The 23155-nt window shown below is 47.2% G+C and overlaps 1 protein-coding gene across 12 annotated transcripts in view; it reads left to right on the top strand.

Annotated features, from left to right (window-relative positions):
- Positions 1 to 23155, top strand: part of KIAA1217 (KIAA1217 ortholog) — a 455000-nt gene that overhangs the window by 305188 nt on the left and 126657 nt on the right. For all 12 annotated transcript variants that reach the window (XM_048219301.2, XM_048219294.2, XM_048219292.2 and 9 more), the window contains one exon: positions 11883 to 12081. In XM_048219301.2, coding sequence (XP_048075258.1) covers positions 11883 to 12081 — 199 coding nt within the window. The remainder of the gene's footprint in view (positions 1 to 11882; positions 12082 to 23155) is intronic.

Raw genomic sequence — 23155 nt, 5'->3', positions numbered from 1 at the left:
TCACTGTTGGGAGGGGAGGCACCTTCCGATCTCCCAGGACAGGCCCAGGGACTGGCCTCTGCTAGCAGGGAAGGCCTCTTCGGTTTCATAACAACACAGCTCAGCTGTAGGGGCCCCACTTCGGCCTGGATGTGGGGATGAACGTACAAATGGCTTTGTTAGGAGTCCTTCTCTGGGGCCTGCTTAGCACTCTGTGCTGTGCTGTCTTTTACTTGCAATTTCAAAGCCTGCTAGCAGGCCCCTTCCCTTCCATCACCATAATAATAGCAGTCCTGACTTGGACACCTTTTATCCTGAAGCCTTTTAAGTGCATTCCTGGCTCTCTGAACTGTTAAAGGCATCAGCAGCTTTGCTCAGGCTTCTCCCAATGAGGACATGAGGACATGAGGACGGCAGGAGCCCCAGCCTGTGAAACCTATTTGTTTATAAGGCACACCTTCTTGCTGCAAAATAAAGCAAGAGAGAGAGAGAGAGAGACTGAGTGATTGATTCAGGGCAGCTTGCGGTAAGGAGACCTCTACTTTAGGTGAATAAACTAAAAATCCAAAGGTACGATTTCAGAGGAGGAGGAGGTACAGCGAGCTCTGATTGGCTTGAACATGAAATTTACAGTCAGCCTTTCTAATACATGCGACATTTGGTGTATGTCCTGCAACCTTCTCGTCATGGCACAAAGTACTGCTTCTCACTCCTTCAGGAGTGAAATTATTTTCCTTGTTTGAAATTCTCAAAGTGCCATTGTTTTGCTCCTGCTTCCAGAAGGAGGGCATCCGTCCATGTAATGGACAGGGTCCGCAAGGAAACAGCAGTGTGCCTCCGTTGGCTTTTTATTTTGTATCAACTCCTTCACGAGGAAAGCAGGACACTCAATAAGATAGCAGGAGCGTGTGTCTGAAAGAGGTGGGGGGCTAAGCTAACGAGATCCAGATTTGAAACTTGCTGATGGTGTAACTTTCTATCCCCATGGAAGAACGCTGGAGACAGAGGGAGGTCAGCTCGGCCTTATCTTCTTTCAAAAGTCTTGGTCTCGTTCGGGCTTTGGAGGGAGGTCGAGAGCAGCCAGTTGGAGGTGTTGCTCCAGAAAGGGAGTCTGGGTCATGTTACAGGTGGGACACCAGGCCGGCAGGTGGTGGGTTGGCCTCTAATCCTTAAAGAGGAAAAGGCTGACCCGGTGAGGGCCCCACTGCCCATGTGCAGGGTAACCAGTTTTAGCTGGCCCTCTAGGCACAGACAAACGTCTTCAAGGAAAAAAATGAAAAAACAGACCATCTACACCCTGCGAAGGGGTTGAAACGTAGAAAATATCCGAGAGACTGTAAAACATGGCTAAAAATTTTAAATTTACCTGGAATCACATTTTAATCAGAGCTTTAACGTTGTTATGGTAATGGTGTCAGAACGACAGATGTGGGGAGGGGGCGCTACAGATGTGAGAATCTTGTCTCCTTAAAAGGTAAAGCACATTATCTGCATGTCCAGAATGTAATGGATGGCTTTTGGCTCTTCCTCCTTAGCTGTAATCTTTTTTGGAAGTGAAAGGCCGTGCGATTCTGGACTCCTGCACAATTTTGCATGGCATGAAAATGAAAATGGGTCTTCATTCCCCGTGTTTCCCCCATGAGTTCCTGTCCTCGTTTCAGGGGCCATCTAGAAGGATGAGTCCTTCTGCCTGGAAGCTCATCGTACCCAATACACATGAGAAGACAGGAGTGGGCAGGAGGGTCTTCAAGTCGCCATAGACAAGCATCTTCCTGGATTCTAAATGTTTTGTGAGACAGTCTTCCCTTCCTCTGATCTGCTCTTTAAACATATACTTATGCAGTACTTGTCTGATTTGCAAAAGCAGTCTATTCTCATTTTGGAGAAATAAAGAGGAAAAGTATGTTACTCATGGTACTACCATATAAAGAGATGCAGTGCTAATATTTGGGTGCATTGCTCCCATTTCTCAAGTTATATGTAAAAAAAAAAAAAAAATCCTTAAAAGACCCTGATTATGACTGCATAATATTCCGTGGCTTGGTTGCACGGTAATTTGTTAGCGAGCCTCCCATGTGACGCTAGGTTTGTTTGTTTGCTATTGTCATCTATACAGATTTGCTCCCTGACCCACTAGTACAGAAAGTATCACCTTTCTAATTTTTGCAAATCAAATTAATCTGGCTTGGCTTCAATTATTGAGAAATTTATTCTTGTCACTTTGGGATCATAAATCCTAAGGAGAGCATCTAGTCCCATAAAACTGGGTAAGGTTTTGAGTCCCCTGGGACTCCATAAATGGCCTTCTAGCAGTCCGTCTGCAGGTGGGCTCAGGGGGCTGTCTGGCAGCTGCCTAAGCTTGGGCACCAGTTTCAGCCACTCTAAGCATGCCACACATCCATCCTGCCCAGTGGGGCCATTCCTCGTAAATGGAATCTAGGTCTCTACATCGCCGTCACCACCAACAAAACTAGCCTCCTCTAGCTGGTCCTGCAAACTCATTCACCCCCTTTTTCCCCTCCCAGTTGGCCACCTTCCTCCTCTCCCATTGAGGGGCGAGAGGACCCCACCATATTTATTTTCCAAATGTCTTTACCTCCTAAGCCTAATCTAGGGAGAGGGTCTTCCCGGTGGCTTCTGTGGCATATAAAGATGCTGTTAACAGACCTTCCCCAGGGAAGACCTTAGGACACGAAGGCTTGGCAATTGTTTCAGGAAATAGGGGTTAGGAGTAGATGTTCCATAATATTTTTCCTTTGCTGCTGACAACTTTGAGGACACGATCAATTAATAATATCTCAAAAGAGTCATCTGGCACAGAAATAGCTTGAAAGCGAGTGTCCGTGTAGTGTCGTGCTTCTCTAAATAACGAGGAAGCATCCTTTTCTGCACTAGGTGCCCTTGTCATTTGTTTCTTGGTATCTGTAGAAGGGGCTTTGCATGGGGAGAGGGGCTTGGCGGAGGGGTTCCTCGTGGCTCTCGTGGCGCAGTCACGTGCCCGCCTCACCCCATGGATGCCTGTGGCCGGCTCTAGACGGGGAGGCAGCGGGCCCTGACCACTTGGCCATCACTGCCTTTTCATCTTTCTGATCTGATAATGAAGTAACACACACGGGGAAGGAAAATGTGGAAACAAAAAACACAGTTGTACTTTGCTCAACTGCTGAATCGTCTGATTTTCCTCCAGACCAAACATCTTTCTGTTTTCACAGGTGAAAATCATGAAAAATGTCTGGGTACTCTTTTGGTGGAAAGAGGGAGGAAGGGGCTGAAATACTACCCTTGAAGAAACAGGGTATAAACTGAGTTTATCAGGGATATAGCTCATCAAAATAAATCCCGGAGAAAATGCCTTCCCCCTATGGCCAAGCTGAGGAAGGGAAATACTGATTTTTCAGAGCTCAACTTAAGACAGGAGAAACTTCTAAGAATCTCAGGTATGCACGGCTGGAAGCTGGCATTCAAGTGGGGTTTGTGGGGATCTGTCTTTCTGGTGGTAAAGCCCAGGAGTTCCTGATTACTGGTAAAGCTGGCGTGTGTCCATACATTCCTCGCGTGGGGCACAGATACGCACTAAACAGTCAATGGTGTGTGTTAGACTCAGAGCGGGACCATGTACTGCTTGCATTCAAGCTCTCTATTAAAAATAAAAGCTGATTTCTTCTCCTGTAAGTCTTCAACACCAGACCCACCCAAAGGTTTCATCATTGTTATAAATCCAAATAATTTCTTTTACATTTGTATTCCAGTGCTCACATCCACCTGTCAGCTTCTAGAGCAGCAGGTGTCCTCTGTCTAGTCCCCAGGTTGGCCATCAGCATAAGAATGACCCCGAGGAGATAGTGGCTTGGGTTTGCTTTTCTGGCCCTCTGCCACCGAAGTGGTGGGAAGGAGCCAAGGAGCCTTGTGGAGCTCCGGGCCTGCTGCTTTTGAGACGCACCGGGCTATGGGTCCCAGACTCCTCTGAGAGCGGCTGGTGGGCCACCTGAAGAGAGAGGGTGTCAGCCTAGACAGATGCGGCCACCTTGCAGGGTGAGTGTGTGTGTGTGTGTGTAAGGATGGAGGCAGGATGGAAGCCAGAGATGCCTAGGAGAGCTCTTGTCATTCTCCCCATCCCCAGGCCCAAACACAGTAGAGGCCTTAGAATTTGGGGACAAGGAGGGGCGCCTGGCCGGTTCAGTCAGTGGAGACTGCGACTCTTGATCTTGGGGTCGTGGGTTTGAACCCCATGTTGGACATAGATGTTACTTGAATGAAAGAAAAGAAAAGAATTTGGAAATAAGGAGACGCAAAGAAGGGAGGCAAGGGACTGCACTGTGGTTTGTAGAAAAGACTGTAAGCAAAGGAGACGCTTAAACTTAGCGACAATTCTTAATTCTCCTGGGGCCACTGTGGAGCTGGGATGTTGGAGTAAGCAGAAGTCTGGGGATGATCCATTGTTGTAAACTTCTGATATTTTGCTCCTTGAATCTTTCACAAGAGGACCGAACAACTAGAAAGTTCTCTTCAACTGAAGTCAGAATTTTAACTAGGTTTGAGTCTAAAGCTTCCTAAGTACAAAAAATGGGATTAAAGTGTCTGAATGTCATGATTAAATTAACTGTGTCAGTAATGAGTACAGTTAATCCTTGCACAACATGGGGGTTAGGGGTGCCGACCCCCCGCACAGTCTAAAATGCGTGTATAACTTTTGACTCCCCCAGAACTTAACCACTAAGAGCCCACTAATGACTGGAAGCCTTGCCGATAACATAAGCAGTCGAGTAACACATTCTGTATATTACATGTGTTATATACTCTTACAATACAGAAAGCTAGAGAAAAGAAAATGTTATTAAAGAAATCATAAGGAAAAGAAAATACACTTACAGCACTGTACCATATTTATCAAAAAAAAAAAAATCTGGATGTAAGTGAGTCTGCCTTCGGCTCAGGTCATGATTCTGGGGTCCTGGGATCAAGTCCTGCATCAGGCTCCTTGCTCAGTGGGGAGCCTGCTTCTCCCTCTGCCTGCAGCTCTCCCCTGCTTGTGCATTCTGTCTCTCTCTCACACACACAAATAAATAAATAAGTAAAATTTTAAAAAGTCAACTATATTAGGATAATGAGTCATCCCAGATACATTTGCATGTGAGAAGCGTCATATTTCTGAATTCTCTGTGGAAATCGGGCATTAATTAGAATGATGTAAAGATTCAGTAAGGCAGTATTGAGTTTTGTTTTCAAAAGATAACATAATTTGAAGTGAAGCGTATATCCTGGCTCACCAGATACCTCACCGTTCCCGACGGCTAACGTATTACATGAAAGCTACGTTGGCAGGCTTTTTTTTTTTTTTTTAAGATTTTATTTATTTATTCGACAGAGATAGAGACAGACAGCGAGAGAGGGAACACAAGCAGGGAGAGTGGGAGAGGAAGAAGCAGGCTCATAGCAGAGGAGCCTGATGTGGGGCTCGAGCCCAGAACGCCGGGATCACGCCCTGAGCCGAAGGCAGGCGCCTAACCGCTGTGCCACCCAGGCGCCCCAGGCTTTGTTTTTTGGACCTCGGTGTTTCAATTTTGACTTTAAGGGCCCTGAAAAATAAGAATGGAAACCATCATCAGTGCCTCTAGCTTAAACTTCCTTTTCTCTTTGGCTTTGGTCTCCAAATACAACAGCATTATGAAGAATAAGAGTAAATTCGATCTCCCAGTACAGCATAATGCTCACGGTCAACATTTCAGCAAATATTTGTTCATGATGATAAAATGCAAGTATGGCAGTCTTTTAACAACTAATGCTTTGTGACTGTGTTGCACGCACTTGAGTATATGTTTGCAGAAATCCTAGGTCCTCGTGCTGTAGCTGGGCTGCATATTTCTATCGAGGAGGTGCAATAGGGTAAATCATTTGAAAGAAACAATAAATGAAAGTCTTCTGGGCGACGTGGTGTTTTCTTCGTTGTGTGGTGTGTATGTCGAAGTTAAGAAATCTTCGTCCTTAGTCCTTAGACTCCCGGTTGAATGACTTTACCACTTTACTAACTACCAGATCTTTCCACCTGTGGTCTTACAGATGAGAAACTAGGACTCGGTGAGGCTGTACATTTCCCCATTTTGGCAGAAGCTGAACCAGAACCAGATCACCAGACTCCAGTTCAATGACGTTACCACTGACTGTCAGATCTGGGATCCCACAGACTTGGTCGCAGTTCCCTCACTTGCTAGAATTGCAGGCAGGTTGCTTTAACGATCTGTTTTCTCAGTGGTGGTCTGTAGCATGAGTTGCGGTGAGGTTCAGTGAGAATCCCATATGTCAGTCACAGCGTGGCCGGCATCGTGCGTTCGTTCCTGGCTCTCTCCCCTCACCCCTTCACTAGGAGACTCTTCCTAGAGGACCAGTCCGCACATGTTGCAGAGGAGCAGAGGGGAGACCTGCACGAGGCCCGTTAGCCCGGCATCTCTTGGTGATAGAAAGCCCTCTTTGAAGAAGGGAAGGCTAGGGGCACCTGGGTGGCACAGCGGTTAAGCGTCTGCCTTCGGCTCAGGGCGTGGTCCTGGCGTTCTGGGATCGAGCCCCGCATCGGGCTCCTCCGCTGGGAGCCTGCTTCTTCCTCTCCCACTCCCCCTGCTTGTGTTCCCTCTCTCGGTGGCTGTCTCTATCTCTGTCGAATAAATAAATGAAATCTTTAAAAAAAAAAAAAAAGAAGGGAAGGCTAGAAAGGATGAGTGGAGTTCAGTGGCCTGGTTCACACAAACCAGCCCTTGGGGTGCATGACCCCAAAAGAATTCCTGTTTGGGTTTTAGGTTTGGGGGTCCCCTGGGATTTGGGAAAACATCTAGAAAGTTACTATGGAAACAGAGGGAGATGGGTTGGTATCCTGGGTGCCCATGAAGCACAGAGGGAAATCCAGCCTTCCAAACCCTTGAGTCCTGTTCCTATGGCCATGTAGTATTTCCACCATTCACGACCCCACGCACCTTCCGCAGTGAGGGGCGGCTCTCCGCTCAGCAGCCTGGGGCAAAGGCTTCAAATGCCATGCTGTAGACAGTGCCTGATGGCCAAAATGAGAATAACTCCCAGCGTAAAGACTTCTTTATTAAGCCAAATCTGCAATTGTGTGAGTATTCCCCCCCTCTTTCTTGCTAATTAAAATCTCACTTTTCCCATGTAATAATGATACCATACACAGTAAAAGTTTCAGTAGAGAGGACATACTTGGGTGCCCCCAACTTTGCGAAATACCATCTTAGTAACTCTACATCATAACCTCCCCCATAATTTTCTAAAGAGAGTTTCATCTGTGAAACACATGTATTACCGCTAATATTATAAATGTGCCAGCGTCATATCAGCCCAAGGTGGGGAGCTGTTAGAATGGGTCCGTGTCAGTGACGGCCTGCTTACAAGGCACAAAGTCACCTCAAATTAGTTTAAGAACAAAAATGGAATTAATCAGAAGGAATTAATAGGAAAGACCCCTCAGCATGCTGGAATCAGGAACCAGGATGCCCAGTGGCCCAGATAGCTGCTGTCCATCTTTTGGGTCATGGGGATCTCTTGTCTCTGTTTTCCTGAACAGATCGGCCCCCATCCTTCCTCTGTATTCTGTTTCACGTTCCCTGTCCATTATCAGCCACGACTTCATATGACCTCACATTTCAAATTCTCACAGACACTAATAAAATAGCCCCTCTGTCCCAGGTCTCCATTTTTCAGGACGAGAATATAATGGGTCCAGTCAAGATCAGGTGTGGCTACTGCTTGAGCCAGTCAGCTGCAGCTGGGCTGGGCGCGGGTGACTCTGCCGTTAACTGCTCAAACCAGTACGTGCTTGAGAGTGAAAGGGGTTTCTACTAATAATGACCCTAGGACAACAGGTGCAAAAGCAGGCATGTCCCCGGGTAGCTGCAATGTATGTCCCCTTCATATGGGACACGGTCTTCAGGGTCTTATCCAAGTGGGCAAGGAGGTATTCCGCAGAGAAGGGGGACATCATTTGGGGGCGGGAACTCTTTCAAAGATGGCTGAGCATCAAGTCAAATAATAAAAGTGAAACTTGTTCACATATTCGGTATTACTGAAGAGGTTAGCAAGAGGCGAAATCCTGCCCTGTGGTTGCCTATAGGAAGAGACAATTTGGTACTCTGCTGCTTTGGACGATGTATCTGTTAGCTCAGCTGAGAGAGGGACAGGGGAAAATGTCCCTTGAGAGGTCACGTTCTCCTCCTGGGTGCCCCCGAGTGCACAGAGACCTGAGGACATGGTGTGTGACGTCACTCAGTTCACCCATGTTCTTCCCCCACCCCCGACCCACCCTTCCGTGCCAGCCCCCAAACCCCTTCTGCACTCACAGGGACACACCTCCTAGCTCTTCTCGTCCAACTGTTAATGCGTGTTATCATCCTTGGCCCCAAAATATCCCTCCAGTGCATTAGGAGCTCAAGAACCCTATGCAGCACTTCTAACCCCGGGAGCCCAGCCCAGCACTGTGCCGAGTGCAGAGTCCCTGTGCCAAATGCCTTTTGGTTTTCTTTTCTCATATAGCACATCACAGGGTAGCTGACATTCGTCAGCAATTTCCATTGTCTCTTCTCTGCACTAAATGATGTCTCAGCAGCGAGCACTGGGGGAGGGGACCCTGTGAGAAGACTGCTAATATGCAATGACAGTTTGCAGGGGGAAAGGAAATGACACGGAAAAAAGGGGAAATTTGTATTTGGAACTAAGTAGCTGTGTACAGGAAGTTAAAAAAAAAAAAGGTTAGCCCTTACAACTCTATTTTTATACATATTACCACCACGGTGACCCTGAACGAGAAACAGAAATTTGATTCTGACTGTCTTCAAGGATTATTGCCTTTTGCAATGGAAAATGACAACTCATCAAATGTATCATATCTGCTGTGGGCTGCAGAGACGACCAAATGGCAGAGGCCAGGAATGTCGCCCTGTTGCTTAAAGTAATATTATTTCTTGGCTATTTTGCTAAACAGAGTGCGTAGTGTATTTTTGTTTTGTTTTGTTTTTGTTTTTTTAAAGATTTTATTTATTCATTTGACAGAGAGAGAGACAGCCAGCGAGAGAGGGAACACAAGGGGGGGAGTGGGAGAGGAAGAAGCAGGCTCATAGCAGAAGAGCCTGACGTGGGGCTTGATCCCAGAACGCCAGGATCACACCCTGAGCCGAAGGCAGATGCTTAACTAAGATTGAGCCACCCAGGCGCCTGTTTTGGTTTTTTTTTAAGTCAGAGGGAAGACCTCTTCCCTGATACTCTTCTGAGCGTAGCAACCAGGTAGTTACTCCATTGAGGACCGTATGAATTTATCTAGATCTCGGTGGGCTAGGCAGTGATTGAGGAATGATTTTTCTAGTCAAGGAATATGTTCACCGAGTGCCAAAGCCAGATCCCAATCTTTATTTCGGAAGCAGACTTCATGGAAAATAAATCTGGGAATCAACCACTTTTGGGGGCTTGCACAGAAAAATTAACCCAGAGAGACAATGTAACTGTTAATGGGTGTCCTTTCTGGCATGCAGTCTGAGCTGAGAGTTTCCTTGGTTGTCTCCCTGAAGCCACATCCCACACTTACGGGAGTGCCTGAATCTGTGCGCTGACCCTTTTCGGTTTTCCTCCGTGGAAAGGTCCCGAGAGGCGTAGCCAGGAGTGAGGGTGTAGATAATGCAATCATGCTCCGCCAGGAGGGGTCTCCTTGTACTGTTAGCAAGAGAGAGGGGAAAGAAGCTGATCGTTCTACCCTCGGGAGGGTTCCCTGGTGTATCAGGCTACATAATTTTCGTTGTACCTTGTTCCAGAAATCATTAAGAATTTCAAGACAGGGGCTCCTGGGTGGTTCAGTTGGTTAAGCATCCAGCTCTCGAGTTTGGATCAGGTCATGATCTCAGGCTTGTGAGATCAAGCCCTGCGTGGGGCTCCGTGCTGAGCATGGAGCCTGCTTAAATTCTCTCTGTCTCTCTCTCCCCTTCCCTCTTTCCCTCTCCGTCATCCCTCTCCTTCCCTCCTTCTCTCCCTCTTCCCCTCTCAAAACCCCCCAATGCCGCATACTCTCTCTCTGAAAAAAAAAAAAAAAAGGAATTTTAAGACAGCCACAGTAGAGCATGAAACCAAGCTGGAACCTTCTAAGTGTGGGGCATAGGTTATACACCCACGAAGCTCCTTCTGCCTCGAGGGTTAAATGGTGCTTAACTTCAAAATGCAGTGGCCCCCTTAGGAAGTCTTGGAGGAAATTGAGGAACGCAAACAAACCAAAAACCTAGCTGCTGGGGCTGCCTGTAGCCCAGCACCAGCCCCTCAGCACCTTTGGCATCTTACTCGGTAAAAGAAAACTCACCTGCTTGATTCTTTCTGATCAGTTTGCCTTCCAGAAGGTGCCTGGGATCGCGCAATGCCAGTCACAGTGGGCAGTGCCAGAGGGGAGAGCTGAGATGATGTGTTCATTCAGCCTAATCCCCTACTTTGGCTGACTCCCTTTCTCTGACCTTCCGCGCGCATCTCCGACCCCCCACACCAGAGCTCGAGTGATCCTCTAAAAAACAGATCCGATCCTGGCCCTCTCACCCCTTTCCCTGCCTCAGATGCCTCCGTGGAGTTCTGGTACCTTAGAGTTCAGTTGAGTTCACCTTGACTCCGAGGCTGCGTGTGATCTGATCTCTGTTGGACAAGCCCCTTCAAGCGTCCAGTGCTTGCCACTTCTTTCTGCATTGGGGACTTAGCCCTTGCTGACCCCTCTTCCTGGAATGCCTTTCCCTCTCTTTATTCTTACCCTCTGGCTTACCCCCTCCTCCCAGCTTACCTCTTTCTTGACAACACAGTTTACTCCTCTTCCCAACAAGCGCCCCACCCCCACCAGGTGGAGTTAACACCCTCTCACGGCACCTTTATGTGGTCTTCAGTGTTGGTCCCCTGACTAGACTGTGAAACCATGTGGGCAAGGCCATGCCTGCTTTTGCATCATTCTGGCCCCAGTACCTAGCACAGTCTGGAACATAGTGGGTCTGCAGTACGTGTCTGTTGGAAGGATGAATGGATGTCCCCACACAGTTTCCACTTCACACTTCATTATCCACTTTCCTGTGTTATTTCGTGCCTTTCACTAATTGCACCAATTAGTTCTGAAACTCTCTGACATCAGGCAGCCTGTTGTGTGTTTTTCTTCATCTCCCACAATGCTCAACCACTAGTCCATGATCAAGGAATGTTCTTGACTAATAGATCATGAGCATTTTACACACGAAATTTCCCGCCATTACAGTACAGATAACTTAAGAATTCAGTTCTGTGTTGTGTGTGTGTAAGTTATTCTAGATACTTTCTGCTGATTGGTGAGGTAAGTAATAACCAAAGCTAGACATAATCTTACCTATGGGATGTCTGACTCAAAGAAAGAAGTTCAACTGTGATATAAATGTCTCCCTCACAATCTTGGTTTACCGATTTTGGAAACAGTCTTGATGTAAGACTTTGAAGGCCCGGTTGTGTTCAGTTTACTGTGGCGTGAGTGCCTCATCCGTTTAGGTATATATAAACGTGCACAATCCCATCTGTTGTCATAACAACCGTTAAAATTTGTCGGGCCACAGGAATTGATTTGCCATCATTCTTTCCAATGATGTGGCTTGTCTTCAACTGCTCGTCGAAGCTGGTATTTGTACAGTAAATGCTCAGTGATAAAAATCTTAATGGAATACTCCGGGACAATATGGGGTTTTTTTTTCCAGTAACTTTCACAACTGCTACTTTGACCCACTGGATCTTTAGTTTTCTGTGTCCAGGTCTTCCGACAGATTTTTCCCCTGCCATATTGTTTGCCCAGTTTGGCAGACCTTGATGGCTTTGAAAATATTTTCTACATAATTCCTAATCATTTATTTTCCTACTTTTCTTTTACGTGCCTTTTGCAGACAAGAAGTCCCAAACTGTCTCATAGTCCCCAACCTCCCAATTTGGGCGACCCAATCGAGCATTTATCAGAGACGTCTGGTGATTCTTTGGAAGCCATGTCTGAGGGAGAAGCTCCGAGTCCTTTTTCCAGAGGCAGCCGAACTCGAGCGAGCCTTCCAGTGGTGAGGTCGACCAACCAGACAAAAGAAAGATCTCTGGGTAAGCCTCAAAGGGCAGTTTCTGATGCCCCTTTTTTACTGCATGCATGTATTTTTATACTTCTGAACACGTGCCCCTGCGTCCAGATGTTAATTAGATCTTGTTTTGTGAAAACACACGTACTAAGAAACTTGGCTAATTGAACGTCAAGCTGAAGAAACAGCACGTCCAAGCTGTCTTTGGGGCTGGGCCCCATGACTGTTAGTGTAAACCTAAACACAGGGCTGTTCCCACCACCCACGGAAGGATAGAGGGGCTTGGCATGCCTTTGCTACCGCTCTTCCTTTCAACAAGCTTTTCAGGAAAGCAGAAGGATTCTATTGTTCTGCCTTTACTACTTATCATTTGTGTTTTTTTTTTTCTATGGGAAATTCAGTTTCTATCTCGCTTTGTTTTTTTAAAAAATGTTATGGCCCTTTAACAAAATGTACAGATCATAAGGCTTTAGACCTCTCTGACGATTTCATAAGCTTAACCTGCTGTTTCAAGGTTCCAGACCAGTACTTGTTTCTGCAGATAGATGGGTCACGGGGTAGGAGGGGACAGGAACAGGATCAACCCACAAAAGGCTTCAGGGTCTGGCCTCTGCACAAGACAGCAAAATGATGCCACATAAAACCCAGCAAATGCCTTGCTTGAAGGGGAAAAGACCAGTGAAAGCTTTGGGGGAGGAATGCTGATTTTGTTGCCTCACTTGCAGATGACAACAAGACTGGTTGCAAACATTCTCCTAGCTGGCCTTGAAAAAACAAACAAAAAACCAACCAAAAAACCCCAAACTATTGTTATTTGTATTATCAATGTGACATTTTAACACTAAATTTTACATAGATCCTTTTAGGTTAATAATCCAGGGTCCTCATTTTACAAATGAGAGAAGAAAACCACAAAGAAATCTGCTTTTTCTTTTCTTTTCTTTTCTTGTTTTTTGCTTTTCTTCGGGGGGGGGGGGTTGTTTTTTTTTTTTTTTTTGAGGTCACATAGTTCCATGGCGGAAGCGGGCCTCCAGTTTCTATTTGTCTCCTGTACAATCAAAGGAGTAGGACACACAGGGGTACGATACGCCCGAGGAACATCCTGGGCCAGGACAGGGTCAGGACGACACAGGCTTCCACACTAGCCCCACGTTGGGGCGTTCCATCTGGATTCCAGAGCTCTGTGCTCTCTTTGCCCCACTCAGCTTGCGGGAGCAGGAACCAATCTGGGAGTGGAATTTCTCCTTGTGCTTTGCAGGAAATGAGGGAGCTTCAGGTCCCTGGAAAGATAGGCTGTGCTTTGTAAATTAAATGAAGATAAGAATAAATACCCATGGGCCTCCCTCCATACCTGGGGGACACTGAGCCTGTGGGGTGATGGCACCTTTGTCTTGGCCGGCAGGAGGCAGCCAACACGGTGGGCAGTGCAGGTAGACCCTGCCAGCGTTTACGAAGAAGCCTGGGGCAGAGAGGCTGCAGGAGCCTGGGGTGGCCTTGCCCTCGGAATTGCTGAGAGTGGCTGGTGTTGTCTCACCAAGTGGCTGCGATTCTGCAAAGCTCCGGAGTTTTACTGAGCACACCTTGCTGTGCAAGTTCTGGCGAGTGCAGAGTCAGAGCAGATTAAAAAACGTATCCAAGGTGTTTATTCTTCTAGCTCCGCGAGGCACTTTTTGGCCTGTGATTTTTACAGCTCTTGGGTCGAAAGGAAGGAATACGGCGAGCAGGGAGGGAGCAGAGAGGCGAGGAATGAGAAGTTTACCCCAGGGAGAGGATCCCAGGTTCAGGAAATGAGGCTGGGGCCGGACCGGTGGGGTTGGCGCTGCCCTTGACCGCCTCCTTGTGGCCAATTTGGGAATGTCCTCCTCGCTGCACCTGGCCTTGTGGCGTAATGCAGTTGAGCCGGGCTGGGAAATAAACAGGAAAGCGTGAGCCAGGGAGAGTCTAAACACAGTGTCCCTGCCAGGGGCCCTGCTCAGCTTTGTGTTCTGGAAAATCCCAAGTGTGCCTGCACTTATTTAATATGCACACAGGCTCCAGGGAAGAGCCGGCTCCCCAGAGAGCCCAGAAGCAGGAGCAGTGAGTGTCCCCCAGCAGTGGGTGGCAGAGGAGCAGAGCTATGCCCCCACCTGCCCCAGAGGCTGCAGACAGGGGACTGAGCCGTGACCTCCTGCAGATCCATTGTCGCTGCCATTTGGAAGTCCCACGTAATTTGGGGGATCTGGACCCCATCACTTTATATTCGTCTGCAGAATTTTAAGATTCTCCCCCGAAGCTCTGTTGATCCTGTCTTTATTTAAAACTTTCGTCGTTTGTTCCTGATGGATTTTTGGCATTAGTTTTGAGTTTTACGTGAAAATACTATTTAGCTTGATGGCTCACTTTTGGGAGGCCCCCTCAATTATGCACCTGAGAGAGGGCTCCACTCTCCTCATGCCAGTGGCTGCCCCACGCATCACCCCTGGAACAGCACACAGTATGGTCTGCGGCCACGGAGGCCGGAGTGAGGCCAAGGTTCTGTACGTGCAGGAGGAGCCACTGGAGACGAGGCCTCCCCCAGCTCGGGCAGCACCGGGAGGAGGCCTGGGCACTGCGAGAGTGGGGCCAGGACCGCCCAGGCTCTTCAAACTGCTCTCGCTCCCTGGCGGGGAGGAAACCTGCTCACACTTCAGGCAGCCTGTGCCTTGAGATAAACGTGCCGGCTTAATCGTGTTTCCACCTGACTAAGTCCTCCTTTCTATTGCTTTAGCGTATTTAGGGGGTGAGAGGAGCCCAGGGAGGCCAGGCATGGTGCGTGTCGCATGTCGCAGAGGCTTTCAGAAGACGTGGAGGAGGGAGAAGGCGGTGGGGCTATGGGGGGGGGCACGAGGCATTGTTCAGCACAGAGAAGTTAGTCATGGTTGGTGTCTGTGTAACGCTGTCCCTGCGTGCAGGATGTGAGCGGCCCATCAGGGAGGGGACTCTGGGACTGCAGGCATGGCCGGATGACAGCAAAACCCGCAAGTCCCTTCCCATGCCCAGGGCAAAGTTAGCCACTTTGGGAGATTCACAAAGCAGAAAGACAAAGAGAGAAACGTGCTCAGGGTCTCCGATTCATAACACGGCCAGGTTCCAACGATGTGCCAGCTCCGTGTGCTCCCTCCTGCCGTGGTGGCTTCCCCGCCCGCTCTACCCATCCCGGGAGCCCAGATGAAATCTTTCTGGGTGGAACTGGTCCTGCTTCTCCCTCCCGCTCTCTTCAGTGAAAAGAGAGAAGATGAGGAGAGAGGGAGTCTACAAAATAAAGTCAAAACCGCTTTGCAGTAGAGTTTGGTTTTAGAAATCATTTCCATGAAAAAAATGTCCTGCTGATATTAGGTCTGGGTCTTAATGATGGGGTCCTTTGCTTTCAATCATGGCCATCGTGTAAATGCCTGTCTGGAATGCCACCATGAGCAGGGGTTGGGGTCTGGCTGCTCCACAGTTGGCTTTGGGGAAACGGTAGCCACAAGATGTCCCCACCCTTCTGTGTGCCCTCAGGAATTTGAAAATAAAGCTCCTGTGAAAACAAGATCAGCAGTAGCAACTTCCTTCTCACTGCAGCCAGATGCCTTTGTTGACCGGATTCTGAATGCTTAGCTTTAGAAAAGAGGCCCTCCGTACCAACCCAGCAGCCAGAGGTGATGCCATTTCTGTAACACATTGCCTCTTTAAGACACAGCCTCGATGAACAAGAATGATTTGAAATGGCTCTGGAGGATTTTTAGACTAATTGAAGGAGAATTTTCTCAGTGCATGTGAAGTACCGAGCATCCCTGTGTCTGTTCTTTTATTCTGGAACGGGGACAGTGAGGGTGATCATTCTCTGAGAACGACTTGAGGGGGGTGGGGAGGTTCATGCTTGCCACCGTCTCCCCTCCTGTGCACGAGAGCGAGTAGGAGGTTCGAGCAAAGGATTGAGCAAGCCACCCCCATCTACAAAGCGGAAAGCCAAGAAGGGTTGGGGCAGAGACGCTAAGACTCGCATTTGAGTACTTGGTGATTTGAGCATGAAGGGTTAGTTAGCCCTTGGATAGTTCACAGAGAAATAAATTTCGGACAAATGAAACATTGTTTTACAGAAGTGCGATGTTTATGAAATTTGTTTTCCTAAGCCCAGGAGTGATTGAAACGTAATATAAAAACAAAAATTTACAGAAGGGAGTTTTATAGCAGGTCAATCGGTTTGGGGCACATTCCTGATCTTTTTAGGGTGCAACCACAGGAGAGCATTTTCTCTGGCATGGAACTAAGTGGACAGGCATGGGTGGGTGTGGTGGCTGGCTGGCATAGTCCCACTGCAACCTTCTAGTGCCTTCCTTCACTTCCGGGGCTGGAATGCAGAGTCATTCTAGAAAATCAAATGCTCTGGGTTCCAAAAGTAGGGACCAAGGTGTTTGTGGAGGCTTTTGGATTTTCTATCGCGTCATTCGTCATTGTCCCAAGGTGTAGTCGCTGAAGCTAGAGTCGAGAGTCAAGTGCAAGGCACCCATTTTTCTCGTGCCGAGGGCACAAGTGGGGCCTGAGTCTCTGGACTCGCAGGGGTCCAGGGGAGCAGGAAGCTTCCTTGTTGTCAAACAGGTTCCGCCGTGTCCCAGTTCGACTGTGAAAAACCAGCCCAATGACCGTGCAAGCCATTTAGTAAATCTGTTTTTGTTTCAATTAGCCAGAGTCAGTTCAGGTTCTGCAACTGAAGTCTGCCTGATCCACAGGAACTGACGTCCTGTATTTGTAGAAAATGCAATTCCACCTGTTCTGTGTGTTTCAGAAAACACAAAGACCGGTAGGTACAAGCTGATGACTTCTAGAGACTTGGCAGTGAACTGGAGAATGACCTGGAGATACGGTTTTTCAACTGTGTTTCTTACAACTTTAGAGTTCTGTGGTGTTTCCTCGCGAAATACTGCAGTTTTATATAAGATTTCATTTGAAAATGAGCTATGCTAAACTGCTCACACACACACACACACACACACACACACACACACACACAAATCATTAAATAGACCAGGGGCAGGGAGGAAGGGAAAAAAGGAAGGAATGATGAAGAAATTTCCTCTGTCCAACAGAAGTCCTTGAGTACTTTAATTTGGCTGTACTAGAGCGGTCGAAGGGATCGCCTCTTTGTTTGCACCCGATCTACTGAATGTCACGAAAGGTAGTTTTTGTCAACTGGATCAGTCTTTAAGCTGAGGAAAAGAAATGGGTTTGGGGCTGAGAATTAGTCACTGAAAGGAATATTTCAAGAAATCCTCTGGTATAGCGAAGCATGGTTTTGCAATGCAAGTAATGACTCCCAGTTTTCCTTTATAAGCTTGGGTGTCATAGATGAGGTTTTCTGAAAGGAAGGAGTTCACTTATCCAAGTTTACCCTCTTGCCTCTCATTTCACCCGTAAGAGAGAATGTTCCTGTAAAAGATTACTGTGTAGATTCATGGTTTGTTTGTGTTTATTTTATTTTATTTATTTTGAAGATTTTATTTATTTATTTGACAGAGAGAGAGCACAAGCAAGAGGAGTGGCAGGCAGAGGGAGAAGGAAACGCCCCACTCAGCAGGGAGCCCCATCAGGGCCTCGATCCCAGGACCCTGGGATCATGACCTGAGCTGAAGGCAGGTGCTTAATCGACTGAGCCACCTAGGCGCCCCTTCATTTTATTTTTTTAAAAGATTTTTAAAATTTATTTGAGAAAGAGAGAGAGAGTGCGCATGAGTGGAGGGAGGGGCCGAGGGAGAAGCAGACGCCCCTCGGAGCAAGGAACCCAACATAGGGCTCAATCCCAGGACTCAGAGATCAAGGAACCTGACACAGGGCTCGATCCCAGGACTCTGAGATCATGACCTGAGCCGCAGTCAAACGCTTAACAGACTGAGCCACCCAGGTGCCCCTTGTGCTTATTTTAAAAGATAAAGTTCCTTAGATGTCTTGCTAAATCTCTCACTATTAACTTCTGGGTTGAAACCCTGTAATCGATTTCTCAGACTTTGAAGAAAGCATTCGTTAAAAGGATACCCAAGGAGATCTAGGCCCTTGGACAATATCTTGGGCGTACTTTGTAGACAAGATACAGGTAAGAAAAACATCAACAGAGGTGGCTGGAAGATGTGATTGCTTCTGAGGGTCAGAGCCCTCCCGGGCCACAGCCACCATGATTCTACAGGGTCTCCGGTTGGTTAGGTCGTAACAATGAGGGTCCTGGAGAAGATGTGGGATCTGCTGTTTCTGTGGCCCCCTGTACAGCTGGGGTGTTGCTAAAGCTGGATTTCGCAGATCACCTTCTTGTAAAGTTTACATAAAGCGTTTCGATACTGCAGGTGGAGCTGTGGGGTTAGATAACTAGAAAGGTGACTTAAATTTCCAAAGCTATTTCAGGAGCTCAACCTGCCAGTGAGCTGGTGTGAAATCTCTCTCTCTCTGTTGCAGCTGTGATACCCCAGCCTAACCAGACACCTAGATGATGTTTTTGCTTTCTTTTCTGATGTAAAAAAATACTCTATTCAAAAAAAGAACCCTTCATCAGGTTTCATAAGGCAACAGAAGAAAGTAAAGCAAGTTTTATCTGTTATTTATACCTCTCTCCATCCAAAATAGATTTGATTTGGCTCATTCAAAGACAATAAAAGTATATAAGAACCATTAAAACAAGAATTAACACAAGTAGCAGTTGGGCACAATATGTGTGCCAGAAAAATTAAGGTGGGGATAATTGCCGTAACTGCAGCCAAGACAAAAAAAGAAGATAAAAGGGGAAATGCAATGAGTCAAATGGATTCCATTATTTAAGAAGAGGTTTATACCAGCTCATTAGAAAGAGGAGTCTAAAGCATTATAACCCGAGAACTCCTGCATCTTAATGTTGTTGACAACATATTATGTAATAGACCCTTGTATTTAATAACAGCTGTTTTACGAAAAGGTTTTTCATATAGCTACACCTTTCCGTAAAAATTCAAAATCCCAGGATCCAGGGCAAAGCCATGTTGTTAGAAGGCACATTTTCTGGGACTCTGTAAGTGTCTGGTGATCTAGTGTGATACACAGGGTTGATACAGTCTTGACAGTTGAGTTGGCTCTTAGGTGACTGGCCGTTGACTACTCATTATCGCATCGGGGTGAGTAACTAGCTGGAGAGGAAAATTGGAGGGGCAGGTCATTGTCGAAGGCTTGAATGACAAATGAGACTTAGAGAAGGAATCTCTCCCAGCATTCCCATGGAGACAAAATTCCAAATTTTAATGTGTCCTAATAACACTAGCTGTCACTGCATACTCTCTCCAGGAATGATTTTAGGAGTCTCTGGATTCAGGTGATGCATTCTGATGTGCTTGGCTACGGTTCGGTTGGAATAAGAGATGAGACATCCAGAGATGTTGCCTGAACTATATTTGGGCGAAAAGATTTAGTTAATCTGTCTGTTTTGTTTTCCTTTGCCGTGAAAACGCGATGTAAAACTCTGTTGGCTCTGTCTCACTATTTTTTGGTAAATACAAGATTCATTGCACACTTAAAAGTTGGCCAAGTTCATTGTTCTTTAAAAGCTGACTTTAAAATATAACCCTTTACATTCATCTAATTCTATAAGAATTCCCACACATTTTTTTTTGCACCAGCCTGTAAAGAATATTCTATGAAATACTAAAAACAATATTAACTTGCAAGCCAGCTTTCTGTCATAGACCAACTCCATCCTCGGTGCTGTCATTCTTGCGGTGGCCTCCAGAGGGCTGCCCACTGACATCTGGGAACAAATCTTTGGCAGCTTCTGCTCTTTCAGGCAGAGTCTAAGAACATAGGAAGGTCCCCGTTCTGCATCGCTACAGGGGAGACATATGTCTCCTTGGGCGAAGGAGCTGGTGAATTCCTGTCCAGATTTCTTGAGTTAGTTCTGGGTGATAGGATTGCAGCCAAACAGCCTCGAAATCTGGAGATGATGTTCTTTGTGGACCACCTGTGGACTCACTCTCCATCCAGAAGCTGCTTTGGGGCATGACAGCCAGCCCAGGGAGCCTGGAGGCACCACTGTGATGATATTTAGCTCCTTGTTGGTCTGAACCACTTTGCTAGGGGCTGTCATTGGCCAAATCGCCCCCTCCCCCATAGGAAGAGAAGGTAAGGACACAGACATAGAGGAAGGCCATGCAAAGACACAGGGAGAAGATGCCACCTGCAAATCAAGGACAGAGACCTCAGAAGGTAACAGCTCTACCAACACCTTGATCTCAGACTTCCAGCCTCCAGACTGAGAAAATAAACTTGCGTGGTGAACCCCGCCCCCCCTCCCCCCCCCCAGTCTGTGGGACTTGGATATGGCCGCCTAGCCCCTGAGGCGGGGGCTCAGAACACCCTTCTCCTTCCTGCTTTTTTTCTCATTTGAGGGGACAGCCAGCCTTATGGCAGTTGCCACAAACCTTCAGTGTTTCTTTCTTCAAGACAGGACAATTAGGTTTGTCAAGTTTTCTGTTTTAGTTCGATTTTATTTTAGCCTCTTCAACCTCTGCACGGTGCATCGACTTGGTTTCTCAGCATCGCAAGGAGAAATTGAAAAACCTTTGGTACAAATTCAACTTCTGTTATTGGTTTTCTGTTTGGCGTCTCCCAAACCCCATCCTCCAGTTTAGGAAATGAACGTCATTTGACATCTAGCTGATTTAGCTGTGTCCCATCAAGAAAAGCTCCTAATTTCATCATGCTGAGCTTGAGTTCTCGAAAGTTTGGTGAATGTCATTAAAAATGCTATTCCCACCAACTTTTCACTTTCAGAATTTTTCTGAGGTGTTAATTGGCTTTCAGACATCTCTGGCTACATGTCTCCCCGTAACATAAAGCTAAACATGATCAAAATAAATCTTTCATTTTTTCCCCCATGAGTTTTGCTCACTTTCCGGTTTTTTTCCCCCTCCATGTATGTATTTATGCATTTATTACGAATCTCTTCAGTTTCTGGGGCTGTTAAAGGTGCCATGGTGAGTTACTTAGAAAATAGATGAAATCTGGTTCTTGTATTTGAGGGAATTTCGGTATAACTAAAGACACATGGTAACCACGTAAGGACTTTAAAATATACATAAATCACACTACACACATGAGGCTGTGCGTACATCGGCCGTGCTGTCTCCCGGCGGTCCCAGCGGTCCAGTCTCCCTCCTCAGGAACCATGCCCATGCTACTCTCTCTGCCTGGATCCAGTTCCTCACTCCTGGCACCCCCATATCTGCACAGCCCCCTCCCCACTTCATTCAGACCTCTGCTCAAATGCCGCTCATCGGAGAGCCCTCCCCTGAGTAAGATAGCACCCCCCCACCCCCGGTCTCTATCCGCTTACCCTGCTGCATTCTTTCTCATGACACTTCTCACTGAGGACAGTGGTTCTCAAACATTAGCAGCAAACCTGTGAAAGCACACATTTCTGGCTCTACTTCTTGGGTTTCTGATTCAGTGGATCTAGGGTGGGACCCCCAAATTTGCAGCTTTAAACGAATTCCCAAGGGCTGCCGCTGTAATCACTGAATTAGGGTCCTAGGATGCCCTAAGAAAGGTGGAAAGCATCCTCACAGTGTAGCGACAAATGAGAACATTTTTTTTTTTAAGTAGGCTCCACACCCAGCATGGAGCCCAACACGGGGCTTGAACTCATCACCCTGAGATCAAGACCTGAGCTGAGATCAAGAGTTGGCCGCTTAACCAGCTTGAGCCACCCAGGCGCCCCAGATGAGGGCATTTTAATCAGTCTTCAAGAAGGGATGGGGAGTAGTTATTCTATTTTGTTAGGAAAATACAGAGGCTTGAAATGTCTGGCCTGGATAATGTCCTTAAGCTGGAGTGTTTAATCCCAGCACACGTCACTAGCAGGGCCTGCACAGGAGGTCTGGGAATATGCATCCTTCCTGCTGTGAGCTGCAGAGCCCCCTGGTCACTAGGTCTGCTGCACTTTCCACTCTGTCCCATTCCTATTTTTGATCCCTGTGTGATCCCGGCACCACCTTTATCTACCCTGTTGTCCCCCATCTTATGTGCCTAAGTAGACTCAACAATGGAAGGGTGGCTGACCTTCACGCCCCTTTGTACACCTGTCCCATTTCTGGAATTCAGGTTTTTCGCTCGCCCATGTCCTGCCCTTGTCTGCCCCCGGGGAGCTCAGCCCCAGCCGTGGTTGTTGGCCCCAGATGTTGATGTTGTTCTGGTGTTGACAAGTGGGAGGCAAATGAATGAGGCCAAGTCAGTGGAAGACTTTCCTGGGTAAGTAAGTTCCTTTGAACAAGATGCTTTATGCTTTGGTTCAGCAGTTGGGTTGGTTTCACATGACTCTGGAGTTACGTACTTTCCTATGCTCCCATTTGCCTTCCTAAGAAAAGTCAAATAAAGTAGGAGGCTTTTGTAAAAGAGTTCAATGTAACAAATACATATTAAATACCTACAGGGCACATGGTGCTACGTGAGGTAGGAAGAAGTAATGTCATTCTTTTAACAAATCCTTACAGAGTTCCTACTAAGGCAGTGTTGGGTGCAATCAACAAAACGGTCACAACCCTTTGATCTTCTGGAGCTTTTATTCTGTTGGGGGAGGCAGATGATATGCAAATAAAATCTATAATAGATGGTATAAGTGCTATGGAGAAAAATAAAATGGGGGTATGGGTACAGGGAGTGCCAAAGAGATGTTGTGAGAGCTGCCGTTTTAAAAAGGATGGACAGGGAGGCCATCACTGAGCAAATGGCATTTGAGCCATGACCTGGAATGTGTGACGATGTCAGCCACGCAGATACCTGGGGGAGGAGAATTCCAGGCAGAGGGAACAGCCAGTGCCCAGGCTCTGAGCAAGAGCATGCCTGGAGCCTTCAGGGAACAGCAAGGAGAGCACTGTGGGTGGAGTTGCAAAGTAGCAGAGGAATAAGGAATGAGGTTGGAAAGGCAGTGGGGACTGGGTAAGTAATGTAGGGCTTTTACAGCAGCCAAGACTGGGCTACGCTGGCCACGTCAGAATGGAAGCGGCCATATTGCAGCACTATGAGCGGTGGCCTCACTGATCTTTAAAGATGGGACTCTGGCTACTGGGTTTGGAACAGACTAAAGGGACCACGGGGAG

The sequence above is a fragment of the Ursus arctos genome, unplaced genomic scaffold (genome assembly GCF_023065955.2).
Source record: "Ursus arctos isolate Adak ecotype North America unplaced genomic scaffold, UrsArc2.0 scaffold_30, whole genome shotgun sequence".
Classification (NCBI taxonomy): domain Eukaryota; kingdom Metazoa; phylum Chordata; class Mammalia; order Carnivora; family Ursidae; genus Ursus; species Ursus arctos.
This window is presented reverse-complemented; position numbering and strand designations above follow the sequence as displayed.